This window comes from Silene latifolia, chromosome 2, assembly GCF_048544455.1.
Source record: "Silene latifolia isolate original U9 population chromosome 2, ASM4854445v1, whole genome shotgun sequence".
NCBI classification, from domain to species: Eukaryota; Viridiplantae; Streptophyta; class Magnoliopsida; order Caryophyllales; family Caryophyllaceae; genus Silene; species Silene latifolia.
This window is the reverse complement of record NC_133527.1, coordinates 151,305,048-151,332,463: the sequence shown is the minus strand read 5'-3', so window position 1 is coordinate 151,332,463 and position 27,416 is coordinate 151,305,048. Positions and strand designations below refer to the sequence as shown.

Below are 27,416 nucleotides of genomic sequence, written 5' to 3'. Positions count from 1 at the left end.
TATCAATTGTACAACCATCTTATATCTAACTTGGCTAATGTGTATTTATAATTTAACATTTTTTTCCTCTAACTAGTAAATGACAAATAGGAATATACCTCTAGTTGTACAATAGTACTGTACAACCATCTTTTCTTTTCCATTAAATTGTTTACATTTTCTATTGGCCCCTTCAATTTGATTATTTACGTTCCCCTATATGAATATATTTGATCAATTAAACGACTTATATACCATTAACTACTTTGGTACTCCCTCCGTACCATACAAATAGTAACGTAGTAAAAAATGGGGCTTTTAAAAAAAGAGGGTAAAAGACGGGGTAAAGAGGAAAGAAAATAGGTGGGGTATGTAATTGTGGGTTTAAAAGTGAGTTGGTAGGTGGGGTATGTAGTGACATTTTGGCCCTGTTTGGTAATCAACAGATTGATATTAGCAGAAGCAGATTGGTCAAGCAGATTATAAATGACAGATTGGATTAACAGGTTTGACTAGTATATTTCAATTAGCAGATTTAGTAGAAGTGTTTGGTAATTAGCAGATTTTGGTTAATAGAATGTTGTATCTATGTGTAGATTGTTGACGGATTCATATTTCACAATCTACTAATGTGAATATCTTTGGGTAAAAAGATATTGAAAAACGATAGATTGAGCTCCAATCTACTCTTTCAATATGCCATTTACCAAACACTCAAAATAGTAGATTGGTGAGTCAAACATGCTAAAAGCCTTGAATATGCTGAAAATTTTTCAATCCGCCGTTTACCAAACACCCCCTTAATGTAAATATCAAATGGGTATAAGGATAATTTGGTAATGTTGTGGGCCAAATAAGAAATGTTACCATTGGTGTGGCACGGCCGTATTAGGTAAGTGTTACCATTAGTCTGGTACGGAGGGAGTATTTTTTTGTGTGTGGATGCAAAAAGGTGTGAGACTTATATGAAGATATTTTGAAAGTACACAAATTCTTATTGAAGACGGACACTATCCGTCACAAGTTGAAGACGGATAGTGTCCCTCTCACAAAATGCAAATGGATAGTGCAAGTGGGGGGTGGGGGGGGGGGGGATATCCACTCGCCTCCCACTTGCATTTTGTGAGAGGGTCACTATCCGTCTTTAGCTTATGACGGATAGTGGTCGTCTTCAATGAGACAGATTATTGAAAGTAAGCATATAAGAAGCACAAATTCTTATTTAAAAGGGACAATATCCATCTTAAACTTAAGACCAGTTAAAAATAATGTAGGATGAATAAGACAAAAGTAGAATGCATTGATAAAGGTAAAAGAAGTATATAAGCGGTAAAAAATAGAGAGTTGGAAATCTCCTAATAAATGGAGATTGGAGAGGCCAAAATAAAAGTAAAAACCTTTGCACGAAAATAACGCACTCCCTCACCTGAGTCACCTCTATCGGTATCACAAGTGTAAAACGCAAAAAGCTCATCAAACTCTGAGAGCACGCCGCAACACCAATAATGGCGGCTGAAGCTTCTAGAACTTCCAATGGTGCGGCAGATTCGTATCTGGGAAGTTTAATAAGCTTAACTTCTAAGTCTGAAATCCGTTACGAAGGTGTTCTCTTCAACATCGACACTAATGAAGCTAGTATCGGCCTTCGCAACGGTATATTACTATTCAAATTCTGCATTTTCATCTCGATTTTAGCGTCTTTTCATCCTGCTGATTTGGTTTATTTTGTATATGATTGATGGTGGAGGAATTGTTTTCTTGTTTTTGCACTGATATTTACCAGTTGGTCAGTTACCTGTTGAAATTGAATTAGCTTTAAGACCCCGTTCTTTTGGATTTAAAAATCTAGACTGAACTAACTTAATCGGACTTGAACTGGACCGAACTGAACTGTAGCGTAACACTGAACTAAGTCTAACTTATCTCAAGTGAAGTAAAATTAAGTGCAAAACAGCAAGGCGTCACTTGCTAAGGTTCGATGTTATTTCTTCTGATTATTGATTTTTCCTTGTTTTCTTTCAGTGAAATTTAGGAGTGATGTACTTTCTGGTAAAATTGTGTATACATATTTGCGCCAAATGTAGGGTCTTTTGCCAAAACGACCATTGTGTCAAAATTATTCACCAAACTAACCATTTTATATAATTACGACGTATTGTCCAAACCAGCCATAGTCAATAATCAAATCTTAATTAATTACTTCTTCGCACAGTATTTAGTCAATCATGTCTCATCGTTTCTCCTTTTTTTTATATTCGTTGGTCCTTCAACTAGTATTTGCAATGAAAAATCAATCCCAAATGCTTTCACTATATCTTGACCTTTATTTTCTTCCACCCTCAAATCAGTATTTTATGTTCACTCTTACTGGCAGTGATTTGGAGATGTATAGTCACAAATGAGGTGCATGATAAAAAGAATGGAAATGGATGGAAAATAGAAAAGATGAAAATAAATAGTGTAATCAGAATTTTGAATTCACACCCAATGAAATAATAGTAGAAGCAATATAAAAATATGGTTCAAAAGTGCGAGAAGATATCCTTGACGTATCTTGCGCTTAGCTCAGTCTGACTACTTGTATTAATCCACCTCCGTATTCGAACGTGACCCGTATAATCCAACTGCTCAATCCATTTGATGGACCATGGAGAGCTAAAAGAATGGACAAAAAGTAGGAAGGTGGGCTGAATTTGAGCTAGGTTAACTGTGTTTATTGGTTTTTGGCAAGGGAAGGGCCGGGAAAATCGATAAATGAAAGACGTCAAGACGACATGTTCCAAGAGGAGTGCATAGAGGAGGTGGAGTTTACAACTTAATTATTAGTAGTTTGGAGAAATAGTTACTATTATGTAAAACGGTTAATTTTGGAAACTAATTTCGTGATAATGGTCCTTTTGGCAAAAGACCCTGAAATGTAGCTCTATACATTGTTGAATTTTGCTAACTTTCTCACTCGCGCGTCATGTACAGTTACGAGTATATGTGCAAAAGGAATGTTTTTGAAAGATATTGTAGTCTGTAGAAACCCTGTACTTGGATATGTTTTTATTGGGTGAGCTGACAAGGGATATTTAGGACGACATCCATTGGTGTATGATGTTTGCGGATGATATTGTGTTGATTGATGAGACAAAAGAGGGGTTCGAGAGAAAGTTGGAAATGTGGAGGCATACTTTGGAGACTCGGGTTTAGGCTAAGCAGGAGTAAGACCGAGTATTTGAGGTGTCAGTTTAGTAACGTTGCGGGGTCGAGATCGATAGAGGTGGGGAGTATTATTTTCGATGGATGTTGTTGAGGGGTCAAATTTCTTTAGATATCTAGGATCTATTATTCAAAAAGATGGGGAGTTAGACGGAGATGTGGCTCACGGAATTAAAGCGGGATGATTGAAATGGAAAAGTGCTTCCGGGTTTTTATGCGATAAAGATATGCCCCAAGGATTAAAGGGAAAATATCGCACGGCTATTATGCCTGCCTTACTTGCCTTACTTTACGGCTCTGAGTGTTAGGCCGTGAAACATTGTCACATTCAAAAGAAGATGAGTGTGGCGGAAATGCGTATGTTGAGGTGGATGTGCGGCCATACAAGGAAAGATCGTTTAAGGAGTGAGGTGATTAGGGAAAAAGTGAATGTGGCGCCAATAGAGGACATGATGATGGAAAACTGACTAAGATGGTTTGGCCATGTGAGAAAAAGACCTATGGACGCACTAGTTGAGGGACTTGAGACCTGGGCAACAGAAAAGGTTGCTAGGGGTAGAGGGAGACCAAAACAGACATGGCTGAGAGTGATATAGCACGATATGAGATTTCTCGGGTTGGATGAGGGAATGGTGACGGAGAGGGCACAATGGAGGGTAAGGATACATGTGGATTTTTATTATTTGAGATATTTGATGTTTTTATTTAATTTTTAAAAAATTATTTGTTCTTTTCGGATTTATTACACCTTTTTACCAACAATTTTCTTATATATTAATACTTGGTTCACTTTTAAGGTATTTCCGGACCCTTAAGTTTTGCTTCGATTTTCAAAATCGTTTTAATCTTTATTCTCGATTTAAATTCTAAGTTTTTATAAAAGAAATTCGGATTTCGATTTTAAAACTTATAAGTTTACCTGGCTTTTGTATTATGTTTCACTCTCCTTTAGTTTTTCACTTTTTCTTTTCTATTTTTTTTCGCATTGAGGTGTGCGTTCACCCATGAACGGTTCCAAAGAATGATTCATGTCAGCCGACCCCCAATTATTTTGGGATTAAGGCTCTGATGATGTTGTTGTTAGGATCCGGTAAGTTATTTTTCAGTAGAGTTTATAGTAGATAATCGAATATATCGGTTTGGACTCTTGAGTGCTTGTTTGGATTGCAAAATAGGAGGGAATGGGATTAGGGGGAAAGGAAAGGGAGGGGGAATGGAGGATGGGTGTTTAGATAAAATTTCCCTCCAAATCATTCCTATGGTGGAGAGATTTTCAATTGCCTTGGAGGAGGGAAAATAGATCCCTCCATTTACCTCCCACCCCACATGTTATCCAAACAAAGAATTTTATATTCCTCCCTTCCCCTCCCCTCCCCTTCCTTTCCCTCCAAAACCTACCATCCAAGCAAGCCCTGAATCTTTTATTCCCGCATTTGGGCAGCTTGACACAAGACCATTATGTTTAGGCAGAACACTGTGCTTCTACACGCAACCGCTCTGTTACATCCATTGAATAAAATTATTTTGGACAGGATTGGAATCTGTTTTATTTTTTCACATTTTGGTGGGTTGGTGGGGGTGGGGGGTTGCACGTGATCGCGTGTTTCGTGGGATGTTGGTGTTTTCACACAAGAACCTTTGTTATAGATTGTTTCCTTGTGGACCTTGTGTTTATTATGCGTATCAGCTTAAATTATAGTCTGTTGCTTCGTGCTGTGCAAACCTGTGCTGAAAATGTTTTTTTTACAGTCTTTTTATATTGGTAGTACAAGCTTATTGACCTAAATGTTTTGTCTTTATTGTCATATATTTCCTCAACATATAAATGTCTTGCTTATTTGATGAAACAACTCGAGTGCAAGCTCTATATGCTTCTCCTTATTTGATAAAATAAAAGATCTGTCTTGCTTTTATTGTTGTCAATCTTTTGGGTTAGCTTGGTTAGGTGGAAATATACTATTCTCTTTGAGTCCACCATTTGTCTTTCTCTATTATTGTGGGACATGTTCCTTCGGCTTTCATACTATGTCATAAACCCAAGTACCCAACACTTGAACATGTGTATGCATCTGAGCTCTTCATTTTAAGCAAAAAACACACAGGATTTTCATAAAATAGTCTCCTACACTTGGAGATGCAGAGTATAATATACTTCACATATTTCTAACCATGTTTGGAACTTTGGATATCATGTGATGTGGCCTCGTAGAGTCGTGTGGATCCAAATGTCGGACTCGTCATGACTAAATAGAAGAGTCGAAGTAACATAGGTCGTGGGTATACTTTCATGGAGGATCAAGAAGCGCCTTGAGAAAGCTTTTGTTCTCGTATAGTACCCCATTCCCCTTATTTTTCCCCATTTTTGACTTTGATGGTCAGGCGGTGTCAGTTTTGAGTATTAATTCTCCAAAAATTATGTAGAGATGAAAATTTAATTTATCATGTTCGGTTTATTTATACAACATATCTATATATTTTAAAAGAAGTTATAACTATTATCTAATGTGAGAAAATATCATACCGCCGAAGTCGAATGGAGACAATATGCAATATTCGTCTTTCCTGTTTCCTTACTGATGTCCCCTTAAATTATCTGTTTAAATTGTTAATCAACTTTTCTTCTTTACTCAGTTCGATCTTTTGGTACTGAGGGTCGCAGAAAGGATGGTCCACAAGTCCCTGCGATTGATAAAGTGTATGAATATATAGTATTTAGAGGAAGCGACATTAAGGTAAGGTGATATATACCAGATTCTGACGATAGTACTATTTTTGTATGCTGTATACACTTTCATCATTTTCTCTGGTTTTGACACTTGTGTCCTACTCCCTAGTTGTTCTAGTAAGCACAAATGTACTTGTTCAGTTATGCTTTGACCTCTTTGCATATTCAGCGGACAAGTGATATTGTTGGAAATTCTGGTTTTATTTTCAAAATTTATATTTTCCACAGAAAATAGTAAAGCCATTTTTCTCTTCATTTTTACAGGATTTGCAGGTGAAATCTTCCCCACCTGTGCAGACAGCTCTCCCTGTTCATAATGATCCAGCCATCATTCAGGTACATAAGATTTACCACTTGTTTTGATGGAGGGTATGATGGGAATTGGTGAGTAAACCAGGTTGAAGGGAAATGGAGGGATTAATTTCCCTCCTTCAAGCCATATTAAAAGCCTTCTAAGTTAAAAGATTTAGAAGGAAAACACCATATAGCTCAATCCACTCTCCCTCCTATATTCATGATGCATTGTTAGTTTGTCTATTACTCTTCGGGTTCTATAGTGAATCCTTTGATTCTTTATGAGATATGTGAACCAAGCAAATTCTTTTATTTGCTTGGCTATCTTATTGATGCACTGGGTTAGTTGTACTATATCCATACCTTGTATTAGCTTTTTCGTACATCAGAATTTACCTGTTCCTTTCTTCAAATCAAGCTCAAATCTGCAATATTTTTTGGGTTTTTCTTTGGCTTAGTCTCAATGTACCCCTCCAACTGCACCTTCAAGCTTGCCTACTGCTCCTGCAACTACGACTCAGGCAGTTGGATCTTTATCAGATTTCAGTACCCAGATCCCGCAGCCTGGAATTCCTAGACCAACTTATCAGAATAGCACCTCCTCGTATCAGCCTGGAGGGAATTTGCCTTCTCGGAATCCATCACCGCCACAGACAGTCAATACCAGTGGTCTTTCTGGACCAATGTATTGGCCAGGATATTATGGCCCCTCTGCTTCTCTTCAGCCACATCAGCCATTGCTTCGACCAGTTCACGGTTTGCCTATGCAGACCTCCTTCCAGCCACCATTAGTGCAGCAACCCGTGTTGTATCCAAGCATGAACTCATCATTTCCAACCGGAGCACCTAATATATCAGCTTCCCAATCTGTGGATATACCTCCTCCAATGCTACAACCTAACGTTAGCAGATCTGTTAGCATGCCGTCGACTGTGCTGCCAGTTCATCCTTCTACTTTAACTGTGGACCCCTCAAGCACGATGCCTTTGAAGGCACCTGCTCAAGCTGTACCCATTGTATCTCAAACTACTAACTTGTCCTTGGGGTCATCCTCATCATCTAATATCTTGGATAAAAACACGGTTCCAACATTAGTCCATAACCAGCCCAAAGCCAATTCTGATCCACCAATGCCCTTCAGCTGCTTGCCTGAAACTCTCTCTTCCAGTTCACCTGCGCTCGTGACCCCAGGTCAATTTTTACAGCCTGGACCCACCATTCCTCCGGGTCCACAAATTTCGCAGATGGATGTTGAAGTGGTTCAGGTTTCATCATTGGGTTCACCACCACGAGCCCCAGCTGGATTGTCAGTGACAGCTGCGCCAGTACCAGTGTCCGCAGAAACTCGGGCACCACTTTTGCCTCTTCCATCACCTGTAAATCCAAAGGTAAGAATTTGTTCTATTTTTATTTATTTATTATCTTGCCTGTTTTATAACCTTCTTTCGTCTCATCCAAACCAGTAGATTTACATATTAGTTCAGATATGGTCATTTGATCATTTGAAACTGCTTATTAATCTATTAGTTGGACATTGCTTTTCGTTAGATGAATGGAGTTTCTTCTCACACGCGTTACGTCAATCATGGTGGACGTGGAAGAGGAAGAGGACATGAGGTAATGTGTAGCTCCTCCTTTTTTTACTTTTTTTTTTTGTGTTGGGAATACTGCTTGAGAAAAAACTTCGATGGTTCTAAATTCAGAACTTGCTCTGCAAACTAGAGACAACCTGAGTTTGTGCTAAACCTACGTGCTTTCCCCAGGTTTGAAACCCATTATTCCCAATTGCGTTGATGGTTTACATGGATGTTGCCCTTTACCTATGTGTAACTGTTTGATTTTGGTTATAACATTGTACCCTACTCGGGATATATGTTTATCTCTCCATGTCTTTAACCTAACAGCCTAACACTGTACTCCCTCTATCTGCACTATAAACAAGAAGGGGAAGTATTATGAAAGGTAGGCTTTCGTACCCATTGTAACTTAGTTACCTCGTATTCTATGTAGTTTTCTCGTCCTGTACCCAAGTACACTGAAGACTTTGATTTTGAGGCAATGAATGAGAGATTCAAAAAAGATGAGGTATGGGGAGATCTCGGTAAAAGTATATGCAAGACTGATGATGGGCTGGATCTGGACGATGAGGAAGATGTTGAAGTCCCAGCATCTGATAAAAAGGTAAGATTTCTTATTTTTACTTTTAAGAATTATTTAGCATTTTGTATTGTCTATTACTTATACAACCCGTATCTTTAATACCTTCTGTGACCTTGTGAGCAGACTGTTTATCAGAAGGACGACTTCTTTGATACCTTGTCGTGCAATGCTCTTGATCGCGAGTCTCGTAATGGAAGGCCTCGATTTTCCGAACAAATGAGACTAGATACAGAGGTAAATACAATCTCCTGGGGTTGGTTGCAGACTTGCAGTGCTGTTGGGAGTTGTATGGGAGTGGGATCTCAAATACCACTGATTTTTGAAATCTTAAATTCTTAACGTATAAAACGTGAGCGTGGGTTGTGGGCTTGTGGGTATATTTACTTTAGAAAACCTCAATTTTGCTTTCATGCCTTTTTTTTTCCAGCAAAAGGGGGGTATAAGTGAGAAAATGAAATAGTTTTTTTTAGGGGAAGAAAAAATGAAATAGTTGAGGGAAACATGAGAAATCCCAAATATTTATTATCTTGAAAACATACAATTGCACTTAAATTTGATATAATTGCATGCTTGTTTTGTTTTTCTTTTTGACTCTTTTTGAGATTGATGTAGACATTTGGTGATTTCTCGAGAAACCATGGATTTCGAGGAGGGCGTGGGCGTGGGCCTGGCCGTGGTGGACGCTCACGCGGCGGTTACCACGGAAGGGGCTATGGCTATGGTGGGAGGGGACGTGGGCCGAATATGTACCGTGCCATGTAGTTGGCTCTCTGTATGTCCAATCATGGTATAAGCTAGGTTAAGCCATTTGCCAGCCTGCCTTGAAGACGTGGGTTTTACTTTTATTATACAGTGACCCAAAGACTATTGCCTCTGTAAGGCTTGAGAAACAGGTTGTAGATTAGGTTGGTTGTCTTTAGTGAGCGGGCTGAAGAATATTGCTTGTATCAATTGTAGCTTGTAAAATCGGGTCCTTTATGCTCGTGTGTAGTTGGGGTGGCAGTAAACTTAAGAAAGCCCCCGACTCAGGAGCACGAGATTGGCATCATTTGTGTCGTAGTCTCTAAAATATTGAGACAGTGACTTGGTGAGGCTTGTGTAACAATTGGAAATTGTATGTGTATCTTTTGAAGGAGCTCATTGATTCTGTTATTTGGTCACGTCATGCGATTCAAGGAAATTTACTTCCTTCCCTCGCAATGATTTTGCCAAGTCGTGTTGAAAAATCATCTTATGGTTAAAACTAAGCTTCACAAAATGACAACTTCTCAACTTTGATTGTTGCGTATTTCACCCTACAGTTAAGACGGACATAATAAAACTTAAAAAGTTCAGTTTTGCACATAAAAATAGCCAGTTCTTAATTGTGTTAGCTGCCAACTATTGAACCAAGAAGACAAGTAGAATGTTAAGTTTTTGAAGTAAAAGCGTAGGGTTTATTTTTTTTTTTTTTTTTTTTTGGTGCACACTAATTAAATCGAAACTAGACGTAGGAATGCAACCCCTAAAATATCTTCACGGAGAATAGACCGAAGACCGTCCAGAGGAATATTAAAGAATGTAGTGGAGGATGAATTGATGTCCATGTTAGCTAGCCAGTCTATAGCCCGATTTGCTTCTCTAAAGACGCGATTAATCTTTGGCAATTAATAATCAGTCAATTTAAACGACATTAAGCTTATTAACGTTAGAAAAACCGTCTTAAGAATCACATTGTACAACTTAACTCTTTTTTTTTTCTTTTTTTTTTTTTTAATTATAAAACACACACTTTAAAAAAACAAATCCCTTCGTCAATTATTTTTCTCGAATCCAATTTAAATTGGTTTACCCAAATTTGAAAAATGCTTTATGGTCCATCCTAAGGTCAAATCTTTTTCCAACTTATGTTTCGGAGATTCACTCCTAAACCCCAGTTCTTCATCACATTTCATATATTAATTTATTTATTTTTTTTTTTTTTTTTGGTAAAGGATCACAATTCCTTCATATATTATGAACATGCTATTTCAGTCTATGTACTCCAACAGTCACATCTAAGTAAAAGAGGAGAATCTTTATTGCTTGATCAATCAACTGCAATCAAATTAAAACCCTTTCATTTCTCTAAAATTGTTTTTGATCAGTTGAGGCTCAAACAATGGTGGTTCCAAAACTGAGAATTTCAATTTCAAAATATAGTGTGATTAGGTTGATGGGAATAACAATGGGTGTTCTTGTTTTGACTTGGACTCTTCATTACAGAGGTGGCCTTGCTCTCTTTTCTGATAACAAACCTCTTATCTTCAATGTAATCCCTCTTCTCCTCTCAAATCTCAATCTATTTTTAACCATGTTTCTACATTTTAATTGGATTATTATGGTATGGTTAATATTTTTTGTTGAATATTTTAATGAAATGGGATTTATATGTCAAATTAAATTGTGGGTTCCTTTGTATTTTGGATAATCTGTAATGGGCTTTAAGATTTTTGGGTAGATGATCTAGTTGAAGGAGTATATTATATTGCAGCTCAAAATTGAATAATTTATGGTGCTACAACTCTACAAGGATTCATCTTGGATAAATCTGAATTCAGCTTGATTCTATTTGAATTAGCTAGTATTAAAACCCTAGAATTTCTATTTTCAGTGGAGCCAAACTGCCAAAGACTCGGTACTCTTTGGTTTTGGATCATTATGGAATAAAGCGAAAGGAGTCACTAAAGTGCATGCCCTTCTTTCTATTGTGAATTAGCGGTCTTTCAATTCAGTTGTCAATGCAATTTGCATCTTGAGTCATTTGGAAACAATCTTTTTGTGTTGCTAACCCATGGGGTAAGGTTGTGTACATCCGACCCCCTTATCCCACGATATGTGGGAATCATTGAATCCTCAGGTTAATATTGTTGTATTAGTATTATGGATTATAGCCATCATGAATAAAAGCTTTAACATATTTTCAGTCCAGCTATAAATTATTGATGTTTTCTTGTGGGGTGATTTCCCTAGATAATGTTATTGTAGAAAATAATTCCCTCTATATGGTTTATGTAAAAATATTTCCTATCATAATGTTTCTTTAGGTTTGGTTAATCCAAGTCTTAGTTTTAGGTCCTTAAGTAGAGAAAAAAGGACAATGTATATTATATACTATCTACCACTTTATCAACTGAGAATTTATGGGTTAGTTCTCATATAAAACTATTAGTATGCCCTTATTTCTTAAGTCTGCTATTGTTTGCGATGAACTGCAATTGCCCTGCTATGAGAGTTACGCAAATTTGTTGGTTGTTTGCGAGTGTTTTTCTAGGGGTGTTCATTCGACTAGACCGGACCGGACCGGACCGTGTAATTTGGTCCGGTCCATGATCCACCTATTTACGTTAGTTTGGTCTTTGGTCCGGTCCTGGACCAAATCGAATGGACAACGGACCGGACCGTGGACCAAACTTATGTAACGAAAATCATTAAAAATGTATAATTAACAAATTTTTCTCTTAATATGACAATAGCATTTTGTTATGTATTTTTTTTACATATTCTACTATCAGACGGATTAACAAACTATACACTAACTCCCTAATATAAATTAAATTCATCGTAGAAATAATAAAGCAAAGAACCCAATCCATTGTTTGGTCCATATGGTTCGGCCCGGTTCGGTCCATGCATTTATTTGCTCCTGACTGACCGGACCAATAAAAGTATGGTATGGTCTGGTCCACGGTCCAACATTTTACCCTTGTTTGATCTTTGGTCCACAAACTTTGGTCCGGTCCGGTCCGATCCCGAACCGATGAACACCCCTATGTTTTACTTTTTTGCCCTTGAAGAGTATAAAGCTACCTAAACATTTAAAATTCTAGTTTTATTTCCCTTAATTTCAATGCTTAACGTCTTAATACAAATGCACATGACAATTGAGTTATATTTTTTCTTCAACTAGTTAGAGATGGTTGCTTCTTATAAGCAAATTGCACCAACAATAGTATTAGTGCTTTATTTACTCTCTAGTTACGTTTCGACTTTGATTTGTGACTAACTGTCTTATTTTTAATATAGATTATGGGCTCATTTGTAAGGATGTTAACCGGTTGATCAATGTAGATGGTGAAAGAATAGAGTAGGAAATTTATAGCGATAAAAAATGCTTATTTTTACCAAATGTTGGATCACAATCGAATTGGTAAAGTTGTAAATTGTATACATTATTTTTATTTTTTTCTCTTAAGGACCTAAAGCTAAGGCTTGGATTAATCCAAACCTACAAAGACATTATGATGGGAATTATTTTCAAATGAACCATATAGAGGGAAATCCGGGAATTATTTTTTTCAATAACATTATCTAGGAAAATCACCCTTGTGCTGTGTATGATATCATCTGATCAACTCAAGTTTAAAGGTCATGTTGCGGGTTGATTTCAATGATAGTAAGGAAACTATTTGACTTGGTTTATCATGGAGCCTGATTGTTACAAATGCCTCTAAGTTGAAAGTTAGAATTTTTGTTTTTGTGGAGCTGTAGTTGTTTCCATTTTCGACAGAGCCAAAGACTCCCTGTTCTTTGGTTTGATTGTGATGTCATAAAGCAAACTTTCACACTTTTGTAATTCATGAACTAAACTACTAAAGTTCATAATAGACCTATAGCGATTTTCATAAGATATGTGTTACACTCGGATTGTCAGCTTAGATAAACTGCACAAATCTCTAGAAGCAACATTGGATCATAATCATTTTCGGGCTTCATTTCAGTTTATCGTTTGCAGATAACTGCTGTAGAGTTGTGCTCTTCTTCTCAATGGGTAATTGCAAGCAGTTTTCTCATTTCAGGTTCATCCAGTTTTAATGGTCATCAGCCTCGTACTTCTTAACGGAGAAGGTAAACAGTTTTTGTTGATGCTAATAACAAGTCTCTTTCTTGTTATTAGTCTTGAGCTGGTAGCTTTTGTTTACATCTTTTTCAAAATGTAGCTCATCTTTTTGTATGCTATATGGGTTTTCGGATGTATGAGAATTTAACTCATAATCTCCATGATATACTTTTAGTTCTTACCATAATTTTAATCCGTGGTTTTAAGTTTGACATAGCTCTCTAGGACGGAGTAACATTTATCATTTTATTGCTATATGTACCTTAGAATTTCACAAACATCTCATTCGGGCGAGTACCTATATGGATAGTTGGATACCTTCTATTTATTCTTTTCCTTCACTCAATTTATGGCTGCACTTTACACATTTTCAAGGACAAGAATCACGAGCATTTCATCGTTTAAGTCAATAAGATAAAAAGATAGTCTGATAACTGTATAACTAAGTCGTTTATCTCCTACTCCGTATCCATTTAGCCCATTCCCCCGAAAGCTAAATTTTGTGTGTGCATTTTGACCATTAATTGTGCTAACATAATTACATAATTAAAAATATTTTTAGCTTTGTGTTGCATTTCAAAACATATGAAGGGATTCTATACTGAAACGTTTTTGGATCTGCCGCGTCTAGCTCCCCATATGCTTAATCTTGAAATGTGGATTTATGTGCAGCATTGCTAGCATACAAAGCTGTTCCAGGCACGAAAAGATTTAAGAAGCTGATACACCTGAGCTTGCAATTGATGGCATTGTTTTTAGCTGTAATTGGAGTGTGGGCTGTTTGGAAGTTTCACAGTGAAAAAGGCGTTGATCATTTATACACCCTACATTCTTGGCTTGGTCTTGCCTGTCTTTTATTGTTTACTATCCAGGTACTCTCATCCTCCTCCAATCAACTGAATTTCAATTTCAACTCTTTTATCAATCCGAAATTGGAATAAGACCATAATAACTATGTAGTGTACTTCGACTTGGTTGCAATTGTCGAAGCCTAAGACATGTCTATTTTATGACAGAAGTTTCACGTGTTTAGGCTACAAATTATTACAAGTGTCGTTTTGTAGTATCATAGAACCTAACCCAGTAAAGGCTCGACTCGACTGACACGAAGAATGACGTCGATCTGGAAAAACTTATAACAAATACGACCCGACTTGGCTTAACCGACCATCCCTATTTTCACGTCTACTAATTCCTTCTAAAGAGAAGACATCTTACTCTTAGAGTCTTAGCTAACATACAATGTCAATTTTCTCTTTATTTCTTGTGCTAGAAAACAGCAAAAAATCTATATAGGACCCTAGTTTCAACTCAAACACATTCTCAATCAAAACTATCTATCCTCAAAACCAATCAAATTCTTAATCTAAATGTTGTATTTATTTTTCTCAGTGTGCAGCTGGATTTACGACATTTTGGTACCCAGGTGGTTCAAGGAACAACAGAGCTTCCTTACTTCCATGGCATGTATTTTTTGGAGTCTATATCTATGCCCTAGCTATTGCTACCGCAGTTACAGGTTTCCTAGAGAAAGCCACATTCCTCCAAAGAAGCCATATCATAACTCGCTATTCTACCGAGGCCTTGCTCGTCAACACCATGGGTATCTTGACAATGGTCCTTAGTGGTTGTGTTGTTCTGGCGCTTGTCGCACCGTTGGATGACTCTAGTGTGATTCCCAGAACTGCCAAATAGGCTTTTGCCCCTACAATTTGAAATTTATGAAGTACATAAGATCATTTGGAACACATTTGTAATTTTGGTTGTATTGTGCAACAATTAATAGGGCTGGATTGTAACGTGACACCAAAATGTAGCCCTTTAAAAGGTTTTAGATCTTGTTTTATGGGATTTAATTTCAGCTTTTATATGTTCAATTCAAATATTATAGGTTCAGTTCAAGTTAGGTTCATTTAATTCAATGTTATTACTACTACTATTATTACTGTAGTTACAAACTTGTGTGGAATCTGCAAAATGTAGAGAAAACCCAAGAGATATGCAACAGTATAATTTTTATTGAATGATTTCGGATACCATCTTTTTTTTTTTATTAGGTAAGTAAACTAGGTTGATCACTTGATCCTCTAGGGTAGGATCAACCTATCTCATCCTTTCGAATGAGGGAGGTAAGTTGAAGCCACCGGCTATCAAACCACTTCGAAAGAGTTGGACATGAATGTCCAACTGAAGCCATGAAGTCAGCAACCTTGTTGGCTTCACGAAAGCATTGTTTAATTATCACTTCATCGAAAAAATGAAGGTCTAATTTCACATCCTTGATAATACTAGAAATTTCCCACGGAATTTGCCAAGTACCTCGAATCGAGTTAATAACACATAAGTTATCACCCTCCACAATTAACTTTGGGATTCCTAAGTATTTAGCTGCTAAAATACCTTCTTTTAAAGCAAGTGCTTCCGCAACAAGGATACTATTGGATCCGCACTTTTTTGCTCCCAACAAAACGACTTTACCATTGTGATCTCTTATAGAATATCCTAAAGCCGCTTTATTACCTTCTATTCTCGATCCGTCAAAATTTAGCTTTAGGAAACCGTTTGTAGGTTTTTCCCACCAAATCTCTTTCTTACTAGTATTGTTTCTAGCCGACTCTTCTACATCGGGATTGTTGAGATCCTTAAATCTAGTCACATTCCATGTCTTAGTGCAATTATTACATAAAGTAATAAGTTTGCTGATACTTAAATTAACATTATTAAAGATCATATCATTTCTATGGAACCATGCATTCTACCAAATAAAAATAATCTTTATAAAGTCATCTTTTGGAATTAAATCCTTGAGATAATTCAGTTTCATTAGAAAACTTTGACTTGTAATAGTATCATAATTTGACAAAAACTCGTTAAAACTAATAATGTTCAGGTCTTGGATGACAGACCCAATCAAGAGACATTCGTAAAAGAAATGATCTTTGTTTTCAATAGGATTGTTGCACAAAACACAATGAGGTGGGACATCAATATGACTCTTAAGAAGTCTACTTTTCGTTGGAAGGCCGTCAACACAGGTTTTCCAAAGAAAAAATTTCAATTTAGGAGGAATATTCAATTTCCAAATCCACTGAAATTCACATTTGTCAAGAGCTTGATCGAACAAACCTTGCTCTAACCAAGTTGTTATTTTGGTAGAGAAATTTCCATCTACGGACAACCCCCAAATAAGGGTATCTGGAATATCATTATGTGGCACTGGAATGTTAGTAATCGGATTAACAATATCGTTACTCACTAAACTGGATAATTTAAAAACATCCCATTGCTTGTCTGAGGTTATGAAATCTTTAACCAAAAGATTAAGATCACGATCACTATCATCATCAACCATACTGCTTATAAGTGGGTGTGAAAAAACACAATTATCGGACCAAAACTTAATGTTGCTACCATTAACTACCTGCCATCTCAGTTCTTTTCTAAATAGAGTCCGAAGACTCATTAGTTTACGCCATTGCCAAGAAGAGGCTGAATTAGGCTTATGATCAAAGAGTGAACAATTTCTCAAGTATTTTTTAGATACCACTTTGACCCATATACTTTCCTTATCCATAAGAATTTTCCATAAAAGTTTCATTTGAAGAGCTTTATTAGCTGCTTCAGAAGATTTAATTCCTAAACCACCAACCGACTTTGGTAAACAAACTTTATTCCAACTAACCAAATTAGGAGAACGCTGGGAAGGATTCGTATTCCAAAGAAAGTCTCTATTAATTTTATCTAATCTATTATGGATCGATGAAGGGAGGAGGAAACTTTGAATCTGAAAAATTCCCTTCGCGGCTAAATTAGCATTGACAAGAACTAGTCTACCTGCTTGAGATAGAGAATTCGCTTTCCATTTCGATAATTGAGTGCAAGAAGATTGAATAATGTTCTCGAAGTATTTTTAGTCACTCTGCTATCAATTATAGGACATTCTAAATACTTACCCAAATGAGCTTCCTCGTTCATATGAAGAATGCCTCTAAATGCTTCACGAAGAGAACGCTCAATATTTCTAGTGCATTGAAAAGTGGATTTGTCAAAATTAACAAATTGTCTGGAAATCGTGCAAAATTTATCTAAAATAGACTTAATAGTTCTACAACTCTGATTAGAGGCTTTAGCGAAAATGATAGTGTCATCCGCAAAAGTGAGAAACGGAATTTTCTCCACTCCGGATCCAATTCTAATACCAATATCACTAGAGCTAACATCACTATTATTTTGTAGAGATCTTGCTAAAATCTCGGCACACATAATAAATATGTATGGCGAAAGTGGGTCTCCTTGTCGAATACCTCGAGTGGGTCTAAAAACGTCTCCCGGTGTTCCATTTACTAACACAGAGTAGGAAACAATGTTTATACATGCCATAATCCATGAAATCCACTTAGTATTAAAACCCATTTGTTTAAAAGTTTCCTCAATAAAATTTCATTCTAGTTTGTCGTATGCTTTCTCCATATCAAGTTTGATTGCAATCCAACCTCCTTTTCCCTTTTTACGTTTAAACGAATTGAAAATCTCGTGTGCTAAAAGAATATTATCTTGAATGAATCGATTAGGTGTAAAAGCACCTTGAAACGGGTGTATAATCTTATGCAAGACACTTCGAAGACGATTAGCCAAGATTTTTGCAATAATTTTATAAATTGTTGAACAAAAGACTAATCGGGCGAAAATGATTTGCTGTTTGAGGATTTTCAATTTTAGGAATCAATGTTATGAAAGTATGATTTATTTCTTTTAGTAATTTCTCGGAATGGAAAAATGCTAAAACTGCATTAATGACAGAATTTCCTACAATATCCCAGTATTTTTGAAAAAACTCTGCAGGAAATCCATCGGGACCTGGACATTTATCAGCGGCTAAATTAAACACAGTTTGTTTAACCTCTTCTCTACTAATATTACCTGTAATAAATTAATTAGCTTGAGTTAACACCAATTTTTAACTCGGTTTAATTATTTTGTCCTGATTAAATGAAATATGGGTCGTTTTGAATTACAAAATGAGCTATTTAGATCCCTAAACCCCAAAAGAAGCAAACTTAGTCAAGTTCATGAGTAAACCCATAAATGAGTCCCTAATTACCAAAGTCTACCAAGAGGAATTCAAACTCTATAAAGAGAGCTCTCGTTAGATGCAATGAAGCAAACCTACATTGTCAGATGCTTCCCCTCGTTAGCTCTTAAGGAACAACCTTAAAAGTGAAGGCTGGCATAAATTATACTTACTAATTGCTTGGGCGTAGAATCATTTCAGGAAAAGTGAGATGGGGATCCTACAACCCGCAAATTTACGGCGTGAGATGGGGGGATCCTACAACCCGCAAATTTACGGCGCTTCGATCTACATCCCAAAGTTTTGGGAGTGGACTAAATACATATATACTTGCTTGCTTCAGCGACATCCTTTCGGCTGCTTCTATTCGTTCAGCGATCTATTTATGCTTCTTTATATTATTATGATAAGGATGCATGCTTTTTTTGAAGGATGGAGTCTTGATACAAATACCCTTCATACCGTACAAAGTGAATTTTCTATCTCCTTGTGAGATCTAAAAAAACTTAGAGGTCTCCCCGTTATGGGAGAGATTTATGATGAAACAATGTCACAACTTAGCACGCTAAAGGCAGCACATGAAGAAAACAACTTAATTGTCTCTAATACGTGCACTTTTTTGTTTACTGCATTTCACTATCTTGCGAAGAGAGTGTATTCAATGGTGACCGACGCTCAACATCGTCTACACTCGCATTCAACGACACTTTTAGCGACCAAATTGGGGGGATTTCTAAGCAAAATTGATCAAAATTTGAGTCGGCAAGATTTGGGTCAATCAAAGTAGGCCAAATTTACAAAGGAAACGTTGGCGAAATTCGGCTTCGATGGATTTGGGCAAAGACTGGCCTGTTTCTAAAGGCAATACTCCCTCCATTCAACTCCACACTACCACTTTCTATTTTACCCACTATTCATAATTAAGCATACAATTTCAATTTTCTCTCAATACATAAATAGAAATATATTCATGTGGGATCTTATTTGATTCGTCTTTACGAGTACATTAAAAATATCTAATTTTTATATTTTTTGCAAATACGTAGCTAACGATATTTAGCGCGTAAAAGACGCGTTGGCAAACGTGAAAAAAGAAAGTGGTAGTGTGGAGTTGAATGGAGGGAGTACTACTTACTAAAGCGTACGCTTGGCCGTGTCTGCCAAAACTCGTCTTATTAGACTTGATTATTCAGTAAAGGCTTATTATCAGGTGCGTCTTAAAGTAAATAGAGGTCCGGTGCATTACAAAAAAATAAGGCCCCAAATATGAATGAGTAAGTTTCCTACACGTCGAGATTTGTACTGAATTTTATTAGTAAAGCTTATAAATTTGATGGCCAAAACCGGAGGCCCGGTTCCGTCGCCGTGATCGCCCGGGGTATTAGACGCCCTGCTTATTATGTTACTTGTTAACAACATCACGAAGGCTTATAAGATACCATGGACATGTCTAGTTGAAGAAAAAGACATATAGAAGAGCTATAAACAACGAAACCAATCAAACCATCACAAGAGAAGACTAGACGTGAAAACCAAGAGCAAGGAAGAAGAAAGACGATGAAAATTTAGCTGTTATCAGTCGGGACGTGGAAATATTGTCGGCCCAAGTAGTGCGTTTATTTGTGAGTCTTTCATAATCACAAAATCTCAGAGTGACGGATACCATTTCCTCTCATAAATGACCCAAATAAAGGAGAGAGGGAAGCACATGGAGGTGCCCCCACCTTGTCCCCCTATCTGTTTTGTGAATGGCATTACCCGTCACTTGCTCCGACCCGTCTTCACCAAGACTAACTGAACAACAATTATATCGTCCAAACATTTACTCCCAATCGTTTGGTCCGACCGCTTGATTTTCATCAAGACAAGATGTATGGGTGTACAGTGTACTATTATCAAAAAAAAAAAAAAGTATGTTGTCCGACGTGTATTACGTTTTTCATCTTTAAAAACACCGGGATATACAATACAGGGCATGAATTGAAACTAAGGTGCCTCTGAACCAAAAGCGGCAGCCACCAGTGATCATCCATCGTCCATAGTCTTGGGTAATTACTTGATCGTAATATTATGCACTTCAAGATGGTTCACATCATTTCGATCAATCATCTTTCGGTTCCTTTCAAGTAGATTTCATAGAGAATTCATTTTGGATTCCTAAGTTTTCAGATACAATGATTTTGGCTCGTCATTTCAAATCGAGTCAATATTCGATCGAACAAAAATCAAGCCACAGACGGATATGACGGTAGATGAATCTAATTAGAATTTTGGTGATATGAGTCCAGCGTTGAATTACAGACCAGGACTGAATTATTCGTTAGGTTAATTTTGCCATCTCTTCTTGGCAAGGCCAGCAAGGGACAAAACTACGATATATCTATGACGCTAACTGAATCCTAAAGTACATTCTGATCCCACGAGAGGAGAATATAAAAGGATACAAACACGGGCTACAAATTCATCACACTTGAACCGCACGGAGAGGCGAAAAAGCGCACTCTTCACATAGTCAGGTTTAAGATCAACGAAAAACTTGAAAAAAACTCAATAATTGTATACAAGCAAAATATTATTCCAAAAATGAGAACTAATTAAAATCCAGAGACCATATTTCCTCATCCGGCGATACAAACTTGATCATCGGAAACAAAAATGTGAGAGTTGTCGCACTCATAGTTTTGAGATTAGGTCCACAAGTGTTCCCTCCGATATTCACGCACAATTACAGGCACGCTTGTTGGTGGAATCTGAGATGCAAAATCATTCTACTTTCAGATTCAGGATACAGGCATTAATATCACTTCAGCAGAAGAATTGAAGGCTGGATAAATGCCAAAAAAAACTCCACCTGACATAATTGATTGATCTGACCTGAAGTATACCCAAAATAGAATAACCCAAAATGCCCTCCAACCGCATTGACAGTTTGACACTCTGTAGACCCAAGTTTCATTGTACTCGGTCTTGTCTCAAACCAAAACAACCCAACCGAATATGACAGGTTTGACATTACATCTACAAATTTAACTAAACCACAGATGACAAAACCTCAAGGAACATAACCTGAATGGCCAACTGAGAGTCTGAGACCCGAATGACCCGATCCTTAACTAACAAGCACCCAAAATTACCTAAACCAAAGTTCATCAGACATTCAATTTGAATTTGACCAGTTTGTCAGGTCTACCCCAGTGTGTACATCACAATATCAGGCAAGGACGGACCACACAAGTAGCAATAAAGAATATCAGATTACTTCAAGTTGAGGCAAACTTACCATGCCATAATCAGTGATAATCATAGAAATGTAATCTGAAGGGGTTGTATCGTACCTACCAAATGGACCAGAACAAGGAGAGTTAAATTTTAAACTGTTAATAGCCGCATACATACATAAGCTATAGTTGTGTTTTAGAAAAAAAAAAAAACATAGTTTCAGAAACTTACATCAGGTTCAGAAGTTGCAAATTTTCACTACTAGCCAAATCCTTCAAATAGTTAATCTCTCTTCTACCAGGAACATTTAATATTACATCCGGGTCACCTAGATGGAAGACAGATACAAAATGACATCAATCCCAGCACACGTTAAGTGAAACTATTTAGACATAAAATTGACTCCCTGAGAATAAAAGAAAATGATCTTTCCAGAATGGTATTGAATCAAGGCAGCAACACAGCGTTGCTACCGAGTTATAGAGATTTCGAAGGTTAACGCAACCTTACTTTTTGGGCGGTATCAATTACATTTATGGTGCAACAGTCAAGTGCAACCTATGACTATTGGTTAGATTGAGTCCTAAGACCAAAATTTGTCCCAAGATTAAGTACTGACAAACAAACTACTCCATCGGCCCCGTTAAAATATATAAACTGGTAACAGGAGTGTAAATTCTTTATATCATGGGGGTAATAATTATATTTCACCCCTGAAACTCAATACAACTTCCATTCAAATGGGTGTCATATAAATGGGAGGGAGGGACTGCGGAGTACATACCAAGCTCATTAAAACATATAGAGTCAAGTTGCACTCTTTCATGGAACTTATATGCCTCACAGCACACCAAGACTGGAACATGGAAGGCATGAGCAACCATAGCCACAGATGCTGTCCCAATCCTTGAGTACACAGTTCCATTGGACAAAATTGAAGCAGCTCCCAAGAAAACACGAGTAACTTCATGAATAACATAGGAAACAGCATTTATATGTGTGTATGTACAGTTCAAACCCCTGGCTACCAATCTGCGCAGTAAAAGTTGACCCTCAAGCTTTGGTCTAGAATCCACTATCACGACACGAAACTGTTTACCCATCTCATGTGCACGTAACAATATCAACTCCACAGCCGAGGATGATCCGTATGTGAGAAGCACGTCCCCATCCCTGATTTTGGTGACAGCATGTTTGACTATCACTATGTCAGCATTTAGTATCTTCTCACTAATAAAACGATTGATGTCAGATTGTAAAGCAGCCTTCGCCTCAGACTCTGATAGTGTTGGAGGTAATTTGGCAATACGGTTCTTTAAAAACCGGATGGCATTACCCATACTGATTGAAAGGGGCCTGCATTCTATCAGAAATGACACAAAGCTACCAATTTTTGCAGTCAAGTCTCTAATTAGTGTTTTATCAGGTGGTGTTGAGTAGTCGTTGATTGCCTCTTGAAATCCTTGAAGCATTGCAATGCAACGGGCATTGCCACCGGATATATCTCCAGTTAAATACCGCAGTCCAACCTAAAATCCAGTCACAAATTAATTCACAATACACAGCTAATTAGATCATCTCTTTTAAGAAAAGTGCAAATAAAATAACCCAAAATATACAGCAGCACCCACTAAAGGTATAAAACAAGTCAGGTCGAATTGGCCAAATAGCATTGACATTACTCAGTATAACTCACCACACTCAAGTTTTTTAAAAAAATTGTAAAGTGATAGTCATTCAAAGCAATTTTCAACACAATTGTCATTAACGATTATCTGGAAACAGCTTCTAGCCTTTCTGTAGTGTCAACACGGGGTAAGGTAGGGTAAAGAGCAGATTTTCAGTATCAGTTAGCAATATACCTTGTAAACAGCTGGATGCATTGGCTCGAGCTGGAAAAACTTTGACTCCAGGTCAGGAAGCTGTGTCCCATGCTCGTACTGAGGTAAATGCCTAAAAAGTTCAACACGGTTCCTCGCTTCCGTCTGTTTTACAACCGCCCGCTTTTTTGCTTTTTCAACCCTCGACTTATCATCAAACTGCATACGTGGATGAGGGACATCCTTCTTTCTATCCTTCTCTGACTGCCGATCAGCACCCTTTTTCTCAGATACTGCAACTGAAACATTATCTTTGTGTTGGGAAGCAGGCTTAGCATTTTTAGATTGCTTAACACTTCCCATTCCTGAAAGAGCAGCAGGTGCCTTGCTCAGCTCACCTACAAAGAATTTTAAGCCAAAGTACTACAAAGTTTACAAGGGCCAAGAACAATACTAAATACAAAATGGCATAAAAAACAATTGACCACGTAAGAAAAAGCTTGACTCTAATTCGTCATGCTTTACGATCACATGTTATTTGAACTCTTAAAAATTGTTGGATCCTTAGTACCTCACACACAAACTCAAGCTTTTCCATACTTTTTTTTTCGTACATATATTCTCCTGGCCTGGCACATAATGCTAGGAGAAGAGACAAAACAATTAGAAGCATAAATGTGTGTTGGCGCACACATAAGAAAAGGCCATCTGACATGACAGTATACAAGTCTTAAAACTGAATCCTAAACGAGTTTCCTATGTCAACATATATCCAGGAACTATTGCTGATTTACGCTAATAATAATTATCATATTATCATCTGCGTATCCAACAATTAAGCATCATCTCTACAATAAACAAAAAAAATGCAATTTAGAAACAAAAAGGTACATCACAGGGTTGCCGAATTCATAATACACATAATTCGAATTCGCAATTCGCTCAAAGTAGGGAATTCAATACGCAAAGTATTACAAAAAAAAAAAAGCAATTCGCGAATTCGTTATTACTAATACGCTTATAAGAGTTCCTAATTACATTTTAAATTAGGATATTTTCGGACAATTAATTTTTTGTTTTAGCATCTTATAATATGTTTGCTTTTGAAAATAGATCGTCTCACACCTTGAGACCGTCGTAAAACCGTCTTATTGTAAAATTTGGGTAGCTGTTTATGACTACTAGTCGTTACTCAATATTCCCAAAGGAAATGTCTAGAATTTTAAAGGGTAAAGACTAAAATACCCCCTAAAATAGGCGAATTCATATTGAATTTTTAGTTTTTAATACATGAAACGAACTTTTAGAATTCGCTGATTTAAATATATAATTCGCAAATTAGTGCGAATTAATTCGAAAACGTATTGCAAATTAATACGCGCGTATCAATTCGCAATTCACACCCTAGGTGAGCGAATTAGGTAACCCTGGTACATCATAGGGACACTGAGAAGTTTAACAGTGACAAATGATAACCTAGTCTACATGGATCATCTTTTAAAAGCTTACCTTTTGCAGCAGCTTTTGCAGCTCTTTGGGCTTCTTGAAGAGCACGCCTTTCTGCTTTGGACAATTTCTCTTTTGACGGCTTTGAAACACCAGCCTGCTCATCTCCGGCTTTTTCTACACAAACACTATGCTTTTAGTAAATAGCACCGACACAGCCCCATAAATTAAATAAAACTCGAACATATGAACATACAAATCTTAGATCAGCACACAAGGCAAGCCAAAACGAAAAAAATCGCAGATGATTGAATGCCAGTTTCACAGTTCAAGCTATGACAAAACTAAAGCCCACACAATTTTCCCAATTTGCACCAATGAAGCCAACTTCCTAAACTCCACCCAAGCACCACACTATAAAAATAGCCCTCAACCGAAAGCTTCAGCCATAAGCACATCTTATAATTGTCATCTTGTGAATAAATAAACACGCTTATAGACTACTAATTGTAGGTGGACCATGAAGAAAGAGAGCACCTTATCAACCTAAAAACAAACTTACATGTTTAGTAAAAGTGTCTTAACCACACTCAACCGCTCACTAACTGACATAGTGACGTAAATATGCAAATATATCTACTACGAACATGGTACGGACAATCTAGGGAGCGCAACTTCAAGTCTACACCCCGAGTTCATATGCAACACAATACTTGGCGAAAATCACACATTAAAATCCGTAAACTTTACCCCATCATTTAAATCATCTCAGGAAACCAAGTTGACACAAGTCAACTTAATCAAAATCCAGTCAACCTATTAAAAATCAAAGTCAAACTCAAGTCAAAACCCACTAAAATTCTAAGTAAACACAAACCCGCTTAAGATATTTGATCTACACAACATGCAACAACATGAAAAACAAAAGAAACAATAATGTAATCACATACAGTCAATCAATGATCATATAACCTACTCGCCCGTTCATTTCATTTTCATACGTTTGTTCAATATACGTGCGAACAAATGGAAATCAGCAAATCTACCAAAATGGCAATCTACTTGCCACTCCCTAGATTAAATTAATATCAAATCGAACTCAAAAAAATTAGAACTAATAACAATCAATTAAATTGAACAATGTAGCATACCCAAAATCCCAACTGATGAATTTACGATCACACCATTACTACTTTCACTATCAATATTATCATTCCCATTCATCCTTGGTTTCCCGCCCATTAACCCGAAGCCAGTACCACTACCACCACCGCCACTAGGAAGCGAAGTCGCGAACTTCCCAGACCCAGTTCTCCGAACCAACCCACCGCCGCCTGGTGAATTGGGCCCATCTAGCGATTCGGGCGGGTTATAACTTCCGACGACGAGGTTCACGGGAACAGTTTCCGGCGGCCGAGTATGGACGCCGGAAACGGCGGAATCAACTGACGGAGGTCGAAGGACGAATGTGTCGGAAGCGTGACGTGGCGGTGGGATCATAACAGGGGAAAGAGAGTCCCCGGAAGGCGGTACTGAAGGGTCGGGTGGGCCCGATTGAGTACGACCCGGAGCGAAGAAGCCGACTTTGCGGACAATAGGGTCGATGACGGCACGGTGGGGTCCGCGCCTTGGGTCCATTATTAAATTAGGGTTTAGATGATTTGTGATTGGGAGAGAAAAGGATAAGATTTGGGGAAAACAAAATTGGAATTAGGGTTATAGGATGAGTGTAAGTAGCATAGTAGTGAGAATTGGGGGAAATAATTTGAGATTGTTGAACAAGTTTAATTGATTGGAAATAGAACAAGTGTAATTTGAGTGGTTGAATTAAGAGAGGGATTTGGGGATTTTATATAACTCAGACTCAGATAAGTGGGTAGGGTTTATTCATCTCTCGACATTTTGTAAAATACTAATTCTATTTTGGTTTTGTGTTTATCTTTTGTGGGACGCTAAATTAGAAATTGATAATCAGGCTTTTGTTTTGTTGGATACTTGTACACTTGGATTGGAACCGGAAATACTTAGGGTGCATACGTTATTCAATGCAATCGACCCATCGTATAAATACCAAAATTAAAACTGATAATATTTATACTAATTAAGAAACATTGGGTAAATGATACTGTATGAAAATAACGTATTTTCATTGATTATGCACTATCAAAGCAAGAGGAATAATAAAGATAGGTATAACAATGGAAAGTTTGGAAAAAATTTCGTGCTCCTAATTTTAACTCAAATCTCTACTCAATTGTTTAAATGCTGCAGTAAATTCTCGAGTGGCACAAAATTGTATAGACCGTTCTTTTTACATGTTTTTCTAACATGTTTTCCATGTCACATGTAAAAAGACATTTAAAAGAAAGTTTCCGTATGAATATATATCATTTTTTTAATAAAAACTCAAACAAAGAACCTAGCTCACAATATCACTAGGAATACTATGTTGTAATTTAACTTCATTGATGTAGAAAAAAAAATGTGGCTTACGCAAGATAGGAAAAAAATTGACCAGCAAACAGGAGAACTACAACATACAGTGTCATCCAAGGCAAAAGGTCTGGCAGAAGGAGCGGTTTCACCGACATAAAAAAGGCGGCAACAGAGAAGTTCAGCAACCAAGCCAAGAAGGAGAAA

At 37.2% G+C, this 27,416-nt stretch overlaps 3 protein-coding genes across 4 annotated transcripts; 2 read left to right on the top strand and 1 right to left on the bottom strand.

Annotated features, from left to right (window-relative positions):
* Positions 1-1,212: 1,212 nt before the first annotated feature.
* Positions 1,213-9,514, top strand: LOC141643137 (protein decapping 5-like). Of its 2 annotated transcripts, XM_074452174.1 has the most exons (8): positions 1,213-1,632; positions 5,815-5,915; positions 6,173-6,244; positions 6,661-7,590; positions 7,751-7,819; positions 8,213-8,383; positions 8,486-8,596; positions 8,975-9,514. In XM_074452174.1, the coding sequence occupies exons 1-8, from the start codon at positions 1,485-1,487 to the stop codon at positions 9,122-9,124; spliced, it is 1,752 nt and encodes a 583-aa protein (XP_074308275.1). In that variant the 5' UTR covers positions 1,213-1,484; the 3' UTR covers positions 9,125-9,514. The 2 variants fall into 2 exon arrangements, with proteins under 2 accessions (XP_074308275.1, XP_074308276.1); XM_074452175.1 differs by lacking the exon at positions 5,815-5,915 and having other exon boundaries at positions 1,350-1,632.
* A 666-nt stretch (positions 9,515-10,180) lies between these two features.
* Positions 10,181-15,122, top strand: LOC141643138 (transmembrane ascorbate ferrireductase 2-like). Its single transcript, XM_074452176.1, has 4 exons — positions 10,181-10,652; positions 13,180-13,228; positions 13,893-14,092; positions 14,613-15,122. Exons 1-4 carry the CDS (start codon positions 10,503-10,505, stop codon positions 14,913-14,915), a joined length of 702 nt encoding a protein of 233 aa, XP_074308277.1. The 5' UTR covers positions 10,181-10,502; the 3' UTR covers positions 14,916-15,122.
* A 5,686-nt stretch (positions 15,123-20,808) lies between these two features.
* Positions 20,809-26,740, bottom strand: LOC141643136 (translation initiation factor eIF2B subunit delta). Its single transcript, XM_074452173.1, has 7 exons — positions 25,928-26,740; positions 24,840-24,953; positions 23,373-23,728; positions 22,295-23,039; positions 21,742-21,838; positions 21,572-21,626; positions 20,809-21,041 (listed from the first exon to the last, which is right to left on the bottom strand). The coding sequence occupies exons 1-7, from the start codon at positions 26,412-26,414 to the stop codon at positions 20,979-20,981; spliced, it is 1,917 nt and encodes a 638-aa protein (XP_074308274.1). The 5' UTR covers positions 26,415-26,740; the 3' UTR covers positions 20,809-20,978.
* Between the last annotated feature and the right edge of the window lie 676 nt (positions 26,741-27,416).

Bases quoted from the DNA above. Each gene is read 5' to 3' on its own strand.
- LOC141643137 (XM_074452174.1), top strand. From the start codon at position 1,485: ATGGCGGCTGAAGCTTCTAGAACTTCCAATGGTGCGGCAGATTCGTAT. The intron at 7,591-7,750 runs GTAAGAATTTGT...GCTTTTCGTTAG, and splicing joins CATCACCTGTAAATCCAAAG to ATGAATGGAGTTTCTTCTCA. The intron at 8,384-8,485 runs GTAAGATTTCTT...CCTTGTGAGCAG, and splicing joins TCCCAGCATCTGATAAAAAG to ACTGTTTATCAGAAGGACGA.
- LOC141643138 (XM_074452176.1), top strand. From the start codon at position 10,503: ATGGTGGTTCCAAAACTGAGAATTTCAATTTCAAAATATAGTGTGATT. The intron at 10,653-13,179 runs GTAATCCCTCTT...TTCTCATTTCAG, and splicing joins ACAAACCTCTTATCTTCAAT to GTTCATCCAGTTTTAATGGT. The intron at 14,093-14,612 runs GTACTCTCATCC...TATTTTTCTCAG, and splicing joins TTTTATTGTTTACTATCCAG to TGTGCAGCTGGATTTACGAC.
- LOC141643136 (XM_074452173.1), bottom strand. From the start codon at position 26,414: ATGGACCCAAGGCGCGGACCCCACCGTGCCGTCATCGACCCTATTGTC. The intron at 24,954-25,927 runs GTATGCTACATT...GTGTTTGTGTAG, and splicing joins TTCATCAGTTGGGATTTTGG to AAAAAGCCGGAGATGAGCAG. The intron at 23,729-24,839 runs GTAAGCTTTTAA...AATTCTTTGTAG, and splicing joins TGCAAAAGCTGCTGCAAAAG to GTGAGCTGAGCAAGGCACCT.